Below are 17,133 nucleotides of genomic sequence, written 5' to 3' on the forward strand. Positions count from 1 at the left end.
GCCAAACATGGAGGTTGCTCCATTGTGCTATTAACATGTTATCTTGCATCCATTTGCACTTTTCTTTGTAACTCCGGGTATTAGACAAGCTAGTCATGGTGGAGCATTTACATTCACTTCTCTGAACGGTTGAGAAATATAGCCTAATGACTTTTACAGCTTAACACACACACACATACAGACGGAGGTAATACCTTCAGGATTCGTGCTAATCCGTGGTGCCTCGAGGCAGGATAAAAATATTCCTAGAGGCGGCTTTTCACAACAAGCTCCTAGGATCAAGTGCATGAATACATTACGGAGATAATTAAAGGAAATGTCAAATGGTGGCTGTATGGAGCATTATTAACGATGCCCTGGCCATGTTAAAGAATCCTGGGCTGAAGAGAGGATGATCAATGTGTGTTTAATAGGCATCTGGTAGACTACACAGGCACTGACTGTAGTAAAAAAGAGTTTGTTTCACTGGGTTTGTCCCAGCTATTGACCGTGTGTGTGTGTGTGTGTGTGTGTGTGTGTGTGTGTGTGTGTGTGTGTGTGTGTGTGTGTGTGTGTGTGTGTGTGTGTGTGTGTGTGTGTGTGTGTGTGTGTGTGTGTGTGTGTGTGTGTGTGTGTGTGCGCGTGTGTGTGGGCGCGTGTGTGTGAGCGAGCATACGTGTTAAAGACAGACAATTGGCTGATAATATGTGGGCCTTGTCTGAAGATAATTTATGAACTACAGTTATAGAGTGGGGAGGAGAGGTTCTCTCTAGAGGACTTGAAATAGATTAATAGCCTATCTTACTTTGTCATCAGAATAGTAGCATTGATTATTATTCCTTTACTCTGTGTGAAAGGAATGTTGGAATGCAAATATAACTGATCCAGAACACAAACTCAGAACCATCTGCACTATGACACAATGTACACCAGAAGGTGCATTGCTCAAGTGCAAAATGGCAGGGGATGTCATCTAGGATACTCATGTTAGCAATCTTCCGGTTACCAGTTCATTCCCCACTAGATTTCCCCCATCAGATTTGGGATTTACACCGGCGACCTTACAGTTGCTGGCCCACCTGTCCAACCTTTAGCCTAGGAAATAACAGAATTCTTATGCAGAAATGTCTTCTTCAAGTAGCCTACAGATCAAGGGGGGTTATTATGACACATTGAAATCATGTAAAATATGATTTATAGATCGCTTATTCATGTTTAATTAGCCTACTGTAGCCTATCAAGAAATGTCAATATTTTCCGAAAACTTTGATCAGTTGAAAGGTTACTACACACAATTAAGAGTTTTCCACAATAATTGATCATAGCTTCTATTCAGTCCACACCAGCATTGGGGCAGATTCGGACCGCCATGGATCTACACTGTGCAATATTTCAAGTACACAATATATAACGGGCCAACCAGGACTCAGGGGTAGACGTAACATAGTAAATGTAAATCGGAGACACTCTAATTAGTACGATATGTTACCTTACGTATGATATGTATTAATTTCTGGATGTTATTCATCCATTTCGTAGGATATGTTGTGAAATACAATTTGTATCATATGTTATCAATTGCAATTCGTACAATACGTTACGAATTGCAATCGTACAATAAATTACGATTTTATCAAACGTATGATATGTTACAAATTCCAATCTGTTGTGGCTAAAGTTAGCTAGGGTAGGGGTTAAGGTTAGGGATAGGAGTTAGGTTAAAGGGTTTGAAGGTTAGGGTTAGCAAACATGCTAAGTAGTTGCAAAGTAGCTAATTAGCTAAAAATGCTAAAGATGAGATTCTAACTTTGGGTTGCTAGACATTGCCATTATAGCCCACCCCAACCAATTTAAGTAACCTACTGTCTTATGTAGCCATATCAAATGTAACATAGGCTAACGTACTAATTTGAATGTCCCAAATGTACGTTTACTATGTTATCTACTCTTCTGAGACCAGGCTGACCGTGCAGTTATCAACATATCAATTTTCATAATCCTATCAATACATTTTGATATCCTGATAATTTTTACGCAGTGATGTCCCCACAGTTTTTCTGTCTGCTCAGATCTCTGGCGAAGACTGGCGCAGTTCTTTGGCTTCGGCAGGTGCGTCTGCCATACCTTTCCATCTTTTCTGCTTCTATCGTCTGCTATAGCATCTTCACAGGGAATACGGAGATCACCGCAAAATACTATTTTTAACATAATCTGCCAACATGAATGTGGCTCGGAGATAGGTCTGCGTTTGTGCTCATCTTTTGTAACGTTGCCGATTTGATTCATGAGCAAACTGTGTGGGTGTTGTTTTTGGGAAAGAGAAAACGACGTAGGCTATGAGACGCTTGCCTATTTAGTGCCTTCGTTGATTGCCTGTTTTTTCTTACACTGACTGTTTTTTCTTACACTGACTGACCAGTGTTTCGGTTTAACCTGTATGAACGAGCTTGTGTTTCCGATATAAATCGGTGGAAAACGCGTCCGTGGCGGGTCAACTATTTATTATGGCTAAAAGAATTGAATTAGTGCACTGCTGGTCTGAATATATTTCAAGATAAGGAGAAAACGGCCGCTAGGTAAGGAAATTATCAAGCTTGGCATGTGTGGCCATGCCATTGAAACTGAAAAATCACTGAAACAATGTATGGCTGGATGTACATTATGATGGCCATGGTGACAATAAAACCAATTTACTTTCAATAAATTGTTATTTGATTGGTAGCCTAATTCGTTTTCTTGGTGGGCATCTATCTACCAAAGCCAAATGCCTATAGGCTTTGACATGAGGTGTTTCCTCTCAATTATAAACTCAATATAACAGTAACATAATAATAATAATAGATATTGGAAATATAATGGTTTGTGTGTTTGGTTTGATTAACGTTGATTGAGGATTGAGGAGCATATAGCCTAGGCTACTCGCAGAAACTGCAAGCACTCACGATGTGTTTGCCATTGATACACATTTGTTGTTTTGTACAGTTCATTTCTGAAGCTATTTGACATATAGCCAGCCTAATGCTTGTTTGTCAGTTGAATGAGTTCTTATATATTTCTTACCTCATCTTTCACATCTCTTTGACTTCCCTATAGAACCCATAGGTGTTATCAACATCTATTGACATCACATCTAATTTTACCATTTCAAATGTAACAAAGCATAGATGTAAAATTGTACATAGGCCTAATGGGGGTTGCACTCAAAGCTGCATGAGTATTGAAAATTCATTGCAATGCCATGATAGAACCATTTAGGTGTTTCCAATGAGCTGCTGCTCAATGATACATTTTTCAAGGGACAAACGATGAGAGGTGGGTGGGTGCCTATTAGTTCAGTATCTTGAATATTTCTCTATGCAGAGAGATTCTGACTAACCTGCCAAGGTATGGCTCTGAATGAATGAGTCTGTCTGTTCATGCTTGGGGAAGTAAAACAATAATCAAGTAATATGCATATTCTTCTATTGAGTAAGTCAGTGGGAAGTCCTATTATTGTTATGAATGCAGATGTGGCCTCTTTCAGTTTGGGTTGCCTTGCTGTTGAAATGCTGTGTTATTTGGTTACTTGCAGATGCAGAGTAGAAGAGAGGGAGATGTGCTGCTTTTATGGGTTTCAATGGCTGTGATACAGGAATTGACACAACTCCTTATCATCTGTCATTCATCCTGCTACAATTATTTGGCCTATTTATCACCAGCACATGTGGTGTCACATGTTGTGAATTCTATGTATGGTGACCAAACACATGAAACCGTTTATTGAGCAGCTCAGGTTTAAAATATTTTACACAACTCCTATCACACAACAATCGTCAGCCCACAGTGAAGCCTATACAGTTTGCAGGGCTGTACTGTAGACCTACTGGAGAGGTAAAGCATGCAGAATTCTTCATGAGAAGGTGTGGAAAATCCAATTTAGGAGACTTCCAGCAGGAGAAAAGACCCAGTAAACATGAAAGACTGGAGGAAATACTCCCTGAGACCTTACAAATCTGACATTACAGCAGCCAACACACAATTAGCCCCTATAACTACACCACTAAAGCAGACTAGCCCGAGGATTATACCTTAAATTAGGTGTACATCATGTTTGAATCTGTGTGTATGTTTGTGTGTGTGTGTGAGAGAGAGAGAGAGAGAGAGAGAGAGAGAGAGAGAGAGAGAGAGAGAGAGAGAGAGAGAGAGAGAGAGAGAGAGAGAGAGAGAGAGAGAGAGAGAGGAGAGAGAGAGAGAGAGAGAGAGAGAGAGAGAGAGAGAGAGAGAGAGAGAGAGAGAGAGAGAGAGAGAGAGAGAGAGAGAGAGAGAGAGAGAGAGAGAGAGAGAGAGAGAGAGAGAGAGAGAGAGAGAGAGAGAGAGAGCATTTGTGTGGTATCACATTTGTGTGTGTTTTGTTCTTCAGTTTATTTGTATTTGGGAATCACTGCTCTACTGCAATTAACCTTAGTATTGCAATGCAGACCACGCAATGACCAGCCACTCGCCCTTGATCATGTACCTGTGGGGAATGGATTTCTCATCAAGCTCTCTAGATTCCCTCAGCATGTGGCAAGACATGCTGGTGTCGGTGAGACTAATTGATTGGATGGCACCCAATTCACAGGTCCAGGCTCCTTGCGCCTGAGAGGATAGATTTGTCTCTGTGAAAGATGGAGCTGGGTCAACAGTTGTTCTCCTAATAGATTGGCGTCTGTCTTGTCCCATATGCCAATGAGTGCTCCCTTGCTTGCTCGTATTGTTTGTTTCCATATCAGAATACACAGGATTCATTAACGCTGTTGCTCAATGGGAATGTTGAAACTGGATATTGAAAAAAAACATGGTTAAGAGAAATGGAAGGTTCCCACATTCAGTCCCAACATTCCATCACTCAATATTTCTATGTTGCCAATGTCAATTCCATATCCGTCTTCCATGCCTGTCCAAATGATGGCTAAGCACGAAAATAGATACAGTATATTTGAAGTTTTCATGAGGTGACATGTATGCTGAGTTTGGTGTTTTTGCTATAATGACTGTCTCCTACAGGTCAGGCCTGTCTGTTCCGGAGAAAAGAGTGTCGTTTAGAGCTTATTGAATGAAAGTCTTATTCGTCCTTCCCTGCCAAAGATGACGTTACCATGGAAACAGCTTCTTCTGCTATCAATCATCGACTGTCTCGCAGGTAGAATTTTTTTTTTTTATGTGCAATGATTCTTTTGAAGGGACATTTACGATTTGAGTGTGACATCCGAAAAAGCTGGAACTCATGTCACAACCAGAATATATGAGTTAAACATTCTGCTACATTGAAGAGTATGTCTTCCCCAGAATGTTTGGACAGTGGATCATTCCATGGTCCAAGATGGAGGATGGAACCCGGTGACTTGTTTATCCCTGTTGATTCTATGGAAGAGGAGGCCACTCTTACTTGTGACGCTAAAGGAATCCCCCCTCCTCAATACAGGTAGGATTCAGACTCACTCACCTGGTTTGAATTTCCATATGACTACGACTACAACTATGACTACATTTTACACCAGTGCCGCGGGGTCCACTGGTTTTTATCTTTGCTTTTCAATCAGCAACTAATTTACACCTGTGAAATTAGGTGTTTTGACTGTCTGGCCGATCAGGGACTTTAATGGGTCAGGTTTATGTGGTGCTTCTCCCCTGCTCATGCTTTTCACATTAATAGCTTGTTGCTATTTTACAGAGGGGTGAAAAAAACAGTTGCGCAAACAAAAAGATGCATTGACTGTCTTTGCTGTGGAACCCACACTACTCCAGCACAGCCGGTGTATATGAGAAGAATAAAAGTGGTATTGAGCTCACACTATGTTCATAATCACATCTGGTTGGTATCTCCCCAGCTAAGATGAGATATTTCCATTTTCTGATGAAAGGTCGAGACGAGAGTGTTTAGCACTGCGTCTCTTCAGGCTTGCTGTGCTCTGCACCACATGCCCTCAACACCTCCTCAGCTCCTCTCTTGAAGTGTAAATGGAATACACTGCTCCTTCCATTTTATCTTCTCTCGCACTCTCTCTCTCTCCCTTGCTTTCTCTCTCACTCCTGCCACTCATGCTCTCATACCCCAAAGCTGGGAACAGGGTTTCTGAGGTAAAACACAGAAAGACATTGGTCTTGTGATGCATATTTGGACTCATACAATCAATGAACATGTAAACAGTGTTTATTATTTGAGATAAAGAGAAACTGAACTACATAATTCAAATCAAATTGTATTTGTCACATGCTTCATAAACGACAGGTATAGACTAACAGGGAAATGCTTACTTCCAAACAATGCAGAAATGATTTAATTTGGAAAATTTGAAAAATAATAACACAAGTAATGTAACCATGCTGTTTATAATGCATTATGAATAGACTAATATGTTTTTATGGCACATGTTTAGTGCTGTGGGGGCTTCATCCCATAGTGCATTATAACTTACTTGCTATAAGCATTCATAACAGCTCACAGCTCAATTTAACAGTCTTTATATATGCCACAAGTCACTGTCTGGGATCTAATAAGATCCTCTGCCTTCTCCTGTTTGGCAAGAGCTCCAGGTCATCAAATCCTATCAATTAATTGCCATGATATAGTAGCGGGATTGATGGACTGAGTTTCAAGGTGCTTTACCTCTCAAATACTATGACATCTTTTTTTTATGACTTTTCTGGTTAAAAACGGTCTATGTGGCGTCAGCAGTAGTCATAAACAACTGTAGTCCCAAAATTGAATAAAAAGTGTAAGTAGGATAACTTTGGTCATAAAGTCAGTATATTCCAAAACTGAGATTTGCGAGATTTAGGAAGTGAATGATGTTAACATTTTCCTTGGACTTGATACCAGCTTTGATTATTGTCCTCTTTTCTATGAGAGTGCAGAAAGGGTGCAATGAAAGGAATGTGTGAAAGCATTGCTGTGTGGGTAGTGTGAGCTTGCACCTGCTGTGGTGTTTCATGGTGCTAATGTTCTTATTTAAACAGAGAAGAACTGAGCATATTATACCAATCAAAAAAGAACAAGGTGCTACTGTTTGTGACTATAGTATGTGCATTCTTGACCAATAGGCCTCTGTGGAGAGTGGAAACAATGTATTTGAGAGTTTGTCTTAAGTGGATGGGATATCCATATCAACCGTAAAACTGTAATAACACTAAATATTATGAATGCATTTGCATATTATTAAAAGGACATGACACACAATTTAAGTTTGTCGGATGTCTTCAAACTCCAAAAGAAGTCTGTCAAGATGAGTCCACATTCCCTTGCCATCCGTTGTGTAGGTCCAACTACGGTATACAGTATGTATCCAATTGAATGGAAAGGATAACACAAATCTGGTAATGATATGGTTCTTAGTATTTCATTTGGGATTGTGGGATATAGCTGGACCTACAAAGTAGATGGCCTGGGACATGGACTTATCTCAACAGGCATTCTTTTTATTTATCTTAGCTTGAAGATTTACACATTGTTATGAATGGTTATGGATATTGATATGTACTTCAAATATTGACATAGTAAAGACTCATGCACAGAATGTCCCTTCATTTGAAATGACAAAACAACAAAAGCAACAAACAACCATAAACCATACCTACCTGTATATGTTATTTATTATCATTGACCTCAAAATAACAATGAACTTTAAGTACCGTCCAAATAACGGTTGCTGCCTTTATTGAGTTTTAGTTTTCAATTTGCTCCCATAAATCCACTGTGGTCAATAGATAGAGATGTTTTGTGAATATTGCCAGCAGCTGATGGTATTTCTGCCCTCACAGATGGTCACTGAATGGAACTCTCATAAATCTGGAGTTGGACCACCGGCGTCGGATGTCTGGGGGCAACCTCATCATAAGAAGTCTGGACCGCTACCAGGATGGGGGAAGGTATCAGTGTACAGCCTATAACACAATAGGAGCCGTTCTCAGCAGAAGAGCAAGCCTACAGTTTGCCTGTAAGTTAAGAACAGGCCATAATGCCTCCTGTCACACTGCATTATATTGCATTATTAAATTGTCACCATTGAAAGTAACACACCATACCTTATAAATGCATTATAATGCTTTACATGCAGGTGGTTCATAGGGGAAAATGAGTGTCATCAGTGCTGTATTTATATTCTTAGATGTCATAAATTGACCTGTTTCTCTTCTAGACTTGGATCATTTTAAACTCCACACAAGAAGTGCGGTGTCAGTTCGAGAAGGACAAGGAGTTGTGTTACTCTGTGGAACACCCACCTCCTCAGGAGGTATTGAATTACTTTTGTTATCTTCTTTTACACTTGACAGTCCTATATGAATCGACACGGCATTTCAACTATACTTTAGCACTACTACTTAAGCATGATTTTGTAGTCATATTACAGTTTAATCAGTGCTTTTGATAGCACAAAACTCAAATAGTCAGAAAGGCTTCATGTCCAAATTGTCCTAAAATATCGTCCTAGATTGATTGTGTTGCTTAATTAAGTTACATATAGGTCAATTCCACACCAGTTTGGCCTGAAGATAGTCATGATGTTTTCGATCTTCCTCGAATAAAATCCATACAAAGGTTGTTTGGGGGAATTAAGAAATATTTAAATAAAGTTGTAACATCTGTGAGATTTTGTTGTTACCCAGGTCTCCTTTAAGACACTACATTGATTAGTCTGTAGATGCTACAAAGTAAGTCTTGGTGTCTTTTCAAAACTTACCGTGCTCTCTGAAATATGAGTACTGTTTACATTAAGAATGACATTTATTTACTTTGATATATAGATAACATAAATATAAATATAACCTATTTAACATATATAATATCTGAGAGCAGTTTGTAGGTATATGGACGTTGACTGTGCATAGGTGTTGGCACTGAGGAAAAAGTCATTTGATGGTAGGGGTTGTCTCATGACATATCCCTTTTGTCCTCTCTCCATCCCTTTGGGAGCTTTCCTCAAAACACGTGACGCCAGGTATAAGGGGTTATGCCACCCTTTATAAAGCATAGCATTTTGGGAAATTGACATATTTGGCTATAAACCCTATAGAGGGAGTGGTTATGTCACCCTTTATACACAAATCCAATCCAAATTAAATCCATCCCAAAGACACATTGTCTTTATGGCTGTGTTTACATAAGTGGCCCAATTCAGATCTTTTTTACACTATTAACCTGTGAATGTGAAGTCATACTTCCGGATCATGTCATCTCCTGGGTCTTTTGAATGGGCTTCAAGATTATATCATAAAATGTATGAAAATACGGTCATTTAAGATATATACAATTATAATCGTATTTGTTTATTGATTTACTCACACCCAATGCCTTTCATCAAAATATTTGATGCTCAAGAAGTAAGACACGTCGTTGAAAATTAGAAAAGTCTCTTGCAGCGTTGTTAGCATGCTGGAGCGCGCCTGCTCAAGCTGAGGACATACAGGATGGTAAGAACCCGTTAGCTACAGGCAATTTGATGTGTTTCATAATAGATGCTTTTTTTGGTGAATGTTGCCACCCAGTACTTTTTGAAAATGTAAAAGAATATATGTTTCTGAAGACTGGCAAGCTGTCAAAACACCTTTAAGCAGTTGTTGTTTATGGTTATAGTTCAAATGAAAGAGTTGTAACTTTTTGGTTTCGTACTTTTTCTTGGGCGTCAAATTCACATAATTTTTTTTCAAAACACATATACATTTTAATATATGTCTTAAATTACCACGTTTTCATGGATTTGAGGATGCATTTTTGAAGCCCATTCTTAGCCTACAAAACGAGGATCCCAGAAGTAACAATTAGCATCACTTTCATAGGGTATTGGTGTTTTGACAAATCACATCAGATCTTTGCCAATTGGGCAAAATATCAGAACTGGACTGCCTGTATAAATGCAGCATTTGTGTTCTTGGTTTCAAGTTTTGAATGTTACGTCATATCAGTAGTTGGTTAAATCTCCCCCGCATTTCCCTTTCTAGACCTTAGTTATTCATGGGTCTTCAATGAATACCCATACTTCGTCCAGCAAGACAACCGGCGCTTCGTATCTCAGGAGACTGGCAACCTGTACATCGCCAAAGTGGAGCCCTCAGATGTGGGCAACTATACCTGTGTGGTTATGAACAGCATCACAAAGGGCAAAGTTCACAGCTCACCCACATCTCTGGTCCTGAGGAAAGACGGTAAGCTTATTCATCAGAATACCTTGCATAATGATTCATAACATACAGATAGCAGGCATTGTAGGTAGGCTTTCATTGAGCCAGATAACATTTTGTAGTATAATAAAAATTGACTTTTATTTTGAAGACACCTTATACATGATGTTGAATAAATGTGGTATGAATGTGGTATGAATGATACAGCGACATTCATGAAGGTGTCATGACTGGTTTCGTAAAGGCGTAATGTACAGTATACCTCCTTCGTATAAGCTAACATTGTTATTATCTGATATGCATAGTTTAGTTGCCAGGCCATGTTCATTATAGCACTATGTAGGCTTTTTCACCGATGATCCAGGTGCCTTATTTTCTTACTCTGCTTTTTTAACAACTGCCTGTACTTGGAGGAATCCAATGAACTGTTCCTTATAACTACAGTTTCTCTGCAGCTCTTCACGCTTTTGCAGAAAGTAAACACTGCCTTTGGGTTGAATTAAACATTTAAATATTAACCATACATTCAAAATCAGCCAGACCCTCAAGAGATAACCTTAGTGTATTCCACCCAGGAACTGAGGCTTTAAATTATTTGATGCTGTTATTTCGCTACTCTCCCTCGACTGCATGCTTAAAGCTGCAATATGTAACTTTTTAGGGCGACCCTGACAAATTCATTAAAAACAAGTGTAAGAAGTTGCAGATCTGTCCTATGTGCGCTATTTCTATGCTTCCTGTTCTTTAAGTGTCGTTTTTGCCTCTTTTACTTTCGTTTTTGCACACCAGTTTCAAACAGCAGAAAATACAACATGTTTGGTTATGGAAAATATATTTCACAGCAGTTTAGATGGTACAATGATTATCTACACTATACTTGCTTGTTTTGTCACATAAACTGAAATTAGGTGAACTATTAGAATTTCTGCAGGAAATGATGGAGCGATTTCTGCATAGTGTACCTTTAAGTGGAGTAGTAGTTCAGTTCACCTAAGAAATAGTGTTTATGCATGTATTTTTTCTGTTAGTTTTACCATGCTTTTGTTGGGCCTCACAATGCAAGGTATATATAGCTTGTAAGTCATGAATAATGGAAGCATGAACAACAACTACTTGTACTTGTACGTCATAGGAGTAATGGGAGAATATGAGCCGAAAATAGAAGTTCATTTTCCCGACACCGTACCAGCAGCAAAAGGATCAGTGGTTACGCTGGAGTGTTTTGCTCTTGGGAAGTAAGCTGTATTTCTTGGAGCATGTTTTCAATCTTCCCTCTTCTTTCACTCACTTAAAGCATTTTGGGATTTTTATAGAGAAGTGTCACTAGGGCAATTATGTTTGTTAGACTGTGGCATCTCTCTATTATTCGTCAGAACAGTTTTTGAATGCAATGATTGTCAACGTCAGTTTGTGAAGGGCCACATGCATACTTTCTTCAAATGACGTTCTCTCTTTATTTAATGGATAGAATACGAAAATAAGTTGCATAAAATCTTGTCAGATATGGTCTAACAGAGAAGATGTGGAGTCGACACTCTAGATCGCTAACATGTTTTGCTTTCTGTCTTTCCTAGCCCTGTCCCTGAGATTACGTGGAAGAGGGCTAATGGAGTCCCGTTCCCCAGCAAAGTGAAGATGAAGTACTCCAATGCCGTCTTGGAGATCCCCAGCTTCCAACAGGACGACACGGGTGGCTATGAGTGTGTGGCCGAAAACAAGATGGGGAAGAACATCGCTACAGGCCGATTGGCCTTCCATGGTACTGTCACCCCGTGGGATCGCAAATATAATTTTAACCATCAGGCGAGTCAGTTAAAAACACTCCTTTTTACAATGACAGCCTGATAAGTGGCTAGAGGCAAGTGCAGCAATAGATAATGAAAATTATATTTACAATAAAGTTACAAAACAAGACCGACATTTTTTATTTTTTTTATTTTATCTCACCTTTATTGAACCAGGTAGGCTAGTTGAGAACAAGTTCTCATTTACAACTGCGACCTGGCCAAGATAAAGCAAAGCAGTGCGACACAAACAACAACACAGAGTTACACATGGAACAAACAAGCGTACAGTCAATACCAAAATAGAAAAAAAGAAAGTCTATATACAGTGTGTGCAAATGGCGTGAGGAGGTAAGACAATAAATAGACCATAGTAGCAAGTAATTACAATTTGGCAAATTAAAACTTCTTCTCAATAGGGGGTGCTGTTTGCACTTTGTAATAATTTCATTCCCAAATTAAACTGCCTCGTACTCAATTCTTGCTCGTACAATATGCATATTATTATTACTATTATTACTATTATTACTTATTATTGGATAGAAAACACTCTCTAGTTTCTAAAACCGTTTGAATTATATCTGTGAGTAAAACAGAACTGGAGTTAGAGCAATGAGGTATGAGGAGGTGAGAATGCTGAAATCTGCTGGCTGTTCTGAGGTCGGTTTATAAATCTGCCTGTCTTCTATTGGTTGAGATGCACTGCATACGTCTTCCCCTGGATGTCAGCGAATAGTGAGAATTGAAATGGTGTTGCTAGGCAGATCTGAGAGCTTATAAATGGGCTGGGAACGTGGGGTCCGGCCTTTGTTCTCCTGGCCAGGACGCAGAAAGAAGCTCTGGCTGTCGTTCTAGAATGCTCCAGTTATAGCCCTTAGATATATCCGGTTCTGTTTTTATTCGATATAGGTGTTAAAGACATCATAATGTTGTTATATTAAACCGAGTTATATCAGTTTATATCGGAATATTGCGATTTTCGGATATTTATTTGTGCTGCGTTTTAGTGAGTCGGACACGTCTTTGCTACATGGCTAATGTTTACTGCTAATTCCAACGTTGAAGGCGACAATCTACAACCAAGCAACGATTCTTTTGGACTAAGGACACCTTGCCCAAGATTCTGATGGGAGTTCATCAAAAAGTAAGAACTATTTATGATGTTAATTCGTTGTTCTGTTGAAAAATGTAGAACTCATATTCCGCCATTAATTTCGGTGCGGTCTCGCTTTAACGCACGCTGTAATGTTGTAGTAACGTTAATTTAAAAAATCTAACACAGCGATTGCATTAAGAACTAATGTATCTTTCATTTGCTGTCCAACCTGTATTTTTTTGTCAAGTTTAGGATTAGTTACTGATTAGACTAGGTGCCTTTCCCAAGATTTCTCCCGACATATTGTTGGCAGCCTGGCTACTTTTCTCATTGTATAACCACGATTTGTGCCGCTAAATATGCACATTTTCGAACAAACTCTATATGTATTGTGTAATATGATGTTATAGGACTGTCATCTGATGAAGTTTTGAGGAGGTTAGTCAAAAATCTAATATCTTTTGCTGGTTTATTCGCTATCGCTAACGTGCATGAATCAATGCTGCTGTGTGGTTGGCTATTGTAGTAAGCTAATATAATGCTATATTGTGTTTTCGCTGTAAAACACTTAAAAAATCTGAAATATTGGCTGGATTCACAAGATCTTTGTCTTTCATTTGCTGTACGCTGTGTATTTTTCATAAATGTTTTATGATGCGTATTTAGGTAATACACGATGGTCTCTGTAGTTATTCTAGTTGCTTTGGTGAGAGTTGTGATGGTGGCTACAATGGTAAACTATGATTTATACCTGAAATATGCACATTTTTCTAACAAAACATATGCTATACAATAAATATGTTATCAGACTGTCATCTGATGAAGTTGTTTCTTGGTTAGTGGCTATTTATATCTTTATTTGGTCGAAATTGTGATAGCTACCTATGCAGGGGAAAAAGGGTGGGAAAAAAAGTTGTGTCTTTTGCTATCGTGGTTAGCTAATAGATTTACATATTGTGTCTTCCCTGTAAAACATTTTAAAAATCAGAAATGATGGCTGGATTCACAAGATGTGTATCTTTCATCTGGTGTCTTGGACTTGTGATTTAATGATATTTAGATGCTAGTATTTACTTGTGACGCTATGCTAGGCTATGCTAGTCAGCTTTTTTACTGATGGGGGTGCTCCCGGATCCGGGTTTGTGAGGAAGTAGAGGTTAACACTGGAGTGATAGATGTGCAGATGATGATGTGCAAGTAGAAATACTGGTGTGCAAAAGAGCAGAAAAGGTAATAAAAACAATATGGGGATTGTAGGTAGATTGGATGGGCTATTTACAGATGGGCTTTGTACATCTGCATTGGTCGGTTAGCTGCTTGGATAGCTGATGTTTAAAGTAAGTGAGGGAAATATAAGTCTCCAGCTTCAGCGATTTTTGCAATTCGTTCCAGTCACTGGCAGCAGAGAACTGGAAGGAAAGGCGGCCAAAGGAAGTGTTGGCTTTGGGGATGACCAGTGAGATATACCTGCTGGGTGTTGTTATCGTGACCAGTGAGCTGAGATAAGGCGGAGCTTTACCTACCAAAGACTTATAGATGCCCTGGAGCCAGTGCGTCTGGCGATGAATATGTAGCGAGGGCCAGCCGATTAGAGCATACAGGTCGCAGTGGTGGGTGGTATATGGGGCTTTGGTGACAAAACGGATGGCACTGTGATATACTGCATCCAGTTTGCTGAGTAGAGTGTTGGAGGCTATTTTGTAAATTACATCGCCGAAGTTGAGGATCGGTAGGATAGTCAATTTTACTAGGGTATGTTTGGCGGCGTGAGTGAAGGACGCTTTGGTGCGGAATAGCAAGCCGATTCTAGAATTAATTTTGGATTGGAGATGTTTAATGTGAGTCTGGAAGAAGAGTTTACAGTCTAGCCAGACACCTAGGTATTTGTATTTGTCCACATATTCTAAGTCAGAACCGTCCAGAGTAGTGATGCTAGTCGGGTGGGCGGGTGCGGCCAGCGAACGGCTGAAAAGCATGCATTTAGTTTTAGTAGCATTTAAGAGCAGTTGGAGGCCACGGAAGGAGTGTTGTATGGCATTGAAGCTCGTTTGGAGGTTTGTTAACACAGTGTCCAAAGTAGGGTCAGATGTATACAGAATGGTGTCGTCTGCGTAGAGGTGGATCAGGGAATCACCCGCAGCAAGAGCGACATCGTTGATATAGACAGAGAAAAGAGTCGGCCCGAGAACTTAACCCTGTGGTACCCCCATAGAGACTGCCAGAGGTCCGGACAACAGGCCCATCACAATACAAAAGGACAAAAACACATGGCAAGAACAGAACAAACAGTAAAAACAATCCATATATGGTCAGCAATCATTTGTTAGGACATCAAATACAACAAGCATACCATCCTACTTTCAAGAGGGATGGATTTATCCATTTGGAAAATGTTCACTATATTTAACAACCATGAACACGTACTATTGGTCATTATGAAAGCTGTGCTATATTCAAGATAATGCACAGGCTCTCATGCCATCATTATATTACTGTTGCTGTCACGAATCCCGCCGAAGATGGTGCCTCTTCCTGTTCGGGCAACGCTCGGCGGTCGTCGTCACCGGCCTACTAGCTGCCACCGATCCCCTTTTCTGTTTCATTTAGTTTTGTCTGATTTGTTGCACCTGTTTCGTGTTTAGGATTGGTTGTGGGCTATTTCAACCCAGTAGGCCCGACGACTTTTTTGCGGGCTTGTTTTTCTGTTTGTGGTGTTTCGTTCATTCTTGTGGTGTCTGTTCCTGTTCAGTTTCGTCCTGTTTGTTGGACTGGGACTTTACGCGCCCTTGTGTGTGTGGCGTGACCGTCTCTCTGGTTATTTGGAATATTAAATCCACGTCTTTTGGAACTACCCTGCTCTCTGCGCCTGACTCCTTCACTCACCACTTTTGAAGTCCTGACAGTTGCTACCACTCATTGGCAAAGTACAGCCACTGTTGGTATTATAATGTAATAATATATTGTTTGTTTATTGATTTTACACTGAACAAAAATATAAATGCAACATGCACCAATTTCAAAGATTTGACTGAGTTACAGTTCATATAAGGAAATCCATCAATTGAAATCAATGAATTAGGCCCTAATCTATGGATTTCACATGACTGGGAATACAGATATGCATCTGTTGGTCACAGATCCCCTTTTTTAAGTAGGGGTGTGGATCAGAAAACCAGTCAGTATCTGGTGTGACCATTTGCCTCATGCAGCGCAACATCTCCTTCAATTAGAGTTGATCAGGCTATTCATTCCTCTACACTTGTGTGTATAAGGTAGTTGTTGTGAAATTGTTAGATTACTTGTTAGATTTTACTGCACGGTTGGAATTAGAAGCACAAGCATTTCGCTACACTCGCATTAACATCTGCTAACCATGTGTATGTGACCAATAAAATTTGGTTTGATTTGATTGTGGCCTGTGGAATGTTGTCCCACTCCTCTTCAATGGCTGTGCGAAGTTACTGGATATTGGCGGGAACTGGAACACGCTGTCGTACACGTCAATCCAGCGCATCCCAAACATGCTCAATGGGTGATATGTCTGGTGAGAATGCAGGCCATGGAAGAACTGGAACATTTTAAGCTTCCATGAATTGTGTACAGATCCTTGCGACATGGATGATGGCGGCAGATGAATGGCGCGACAATAGGCATCAGGATCTCGTCACGGTATCTCTGTGCATTCAAATTGCCATCGATAAAATGCAGTTGTGTTCTTTGTCTATAGCTTATGCCTGTCGATACCATAACCCCCCTCCCGTCACCATGGGGCACTTTTTTCACGATGTTGACATCAGTAAACCGCTCGCCCACACAACTCCATACACTGTCTGCAATCTGCCTTGTACAATTGAAACTGGGATTCATCCGTGAAGAGCACACTTCTCCAGCATGCCAGTGGTCATCGAAGATTAACATTTTCCCACATTTTCAGGCCAAGACCCTGGTGAGGACGTTGAGCAAACAGATGAGGTTCCTGAGACGGTTTCTGACAGTTTGTGCAGAAATTCTTTGGTTGTACAACCCTACAGTTTCATCAGCTGTACGGGTGGCTGGTCTCAGATAATCCCGCAGGTGAAGAAGCCGGATGTGGAGGTCCTGTGCTGGCGTGGTTACACGTGGTCTGCGGTTGTGAGA

At 40.0% G+C, this 17,133-nt stretch overlaps 1 protein-coding gene across 1 annotated transcript in view; it reads left to right on the plus strand.

The window, feature by feature from the left end:
* Positions 1-1,965: 1,965 nt before the first annotated feature.
* Positions 1,966-17,133, plus strand: part of cntn3a.2 (contactin 3a, tandem duplicate 2) — a 73,190-nt gene continuing 58,022 nt past the window's right edge. The window contains exons 1-8 of the mRNA XM_055892357.1: positions 1,966-2,555; positions 5,005-5,140; positions 5,287-5,422; positions 7,759-7,934; positions 8,136-8,231; positions 9,937-10,140; positions 11,249-11,351; positions 11,691-11,875. Coding sequence (XP_055748332.1) covers positions 5,086-5,140; positions 5,287-5,422; positions 7,759-7,934; positions 8,136-8,231; positions 9,937-10,140; positions 11,249-11,351; positions 11,691-11,875 — 955 coding nt within the window. The 5' untranslated portion in view covers positions 1,966-2,555; positions 5,005-5,085. The remainder of the gene's footprint in view (positions 2,556-5,004; positions 5,141-5,286; positions 5,423-7,758; positions 7,935-8,135; positions 8,232-9,936; positions 10,141-11,248; positions 11,352-11,690; positions 11,876-17,133) is intronic.

The sequence above is a fragment of the Salvelinus fontinalis genome, chromosome 31 (assembly GCF_029448725.1).
Source record: "Salvelinus fontinalis isolate EN_2023a chromosome 31, ASM2944872v1, whole genome shotgun sequence".
In the NCBI taxonomy this organism is placed as follows: domain Eukaryota; kingdom Metazoa; phylum Chordata; class Actinopteri; order Salmoniformes; family Salmonidae; genus Salvelinus; species Salvelinus fontinalis.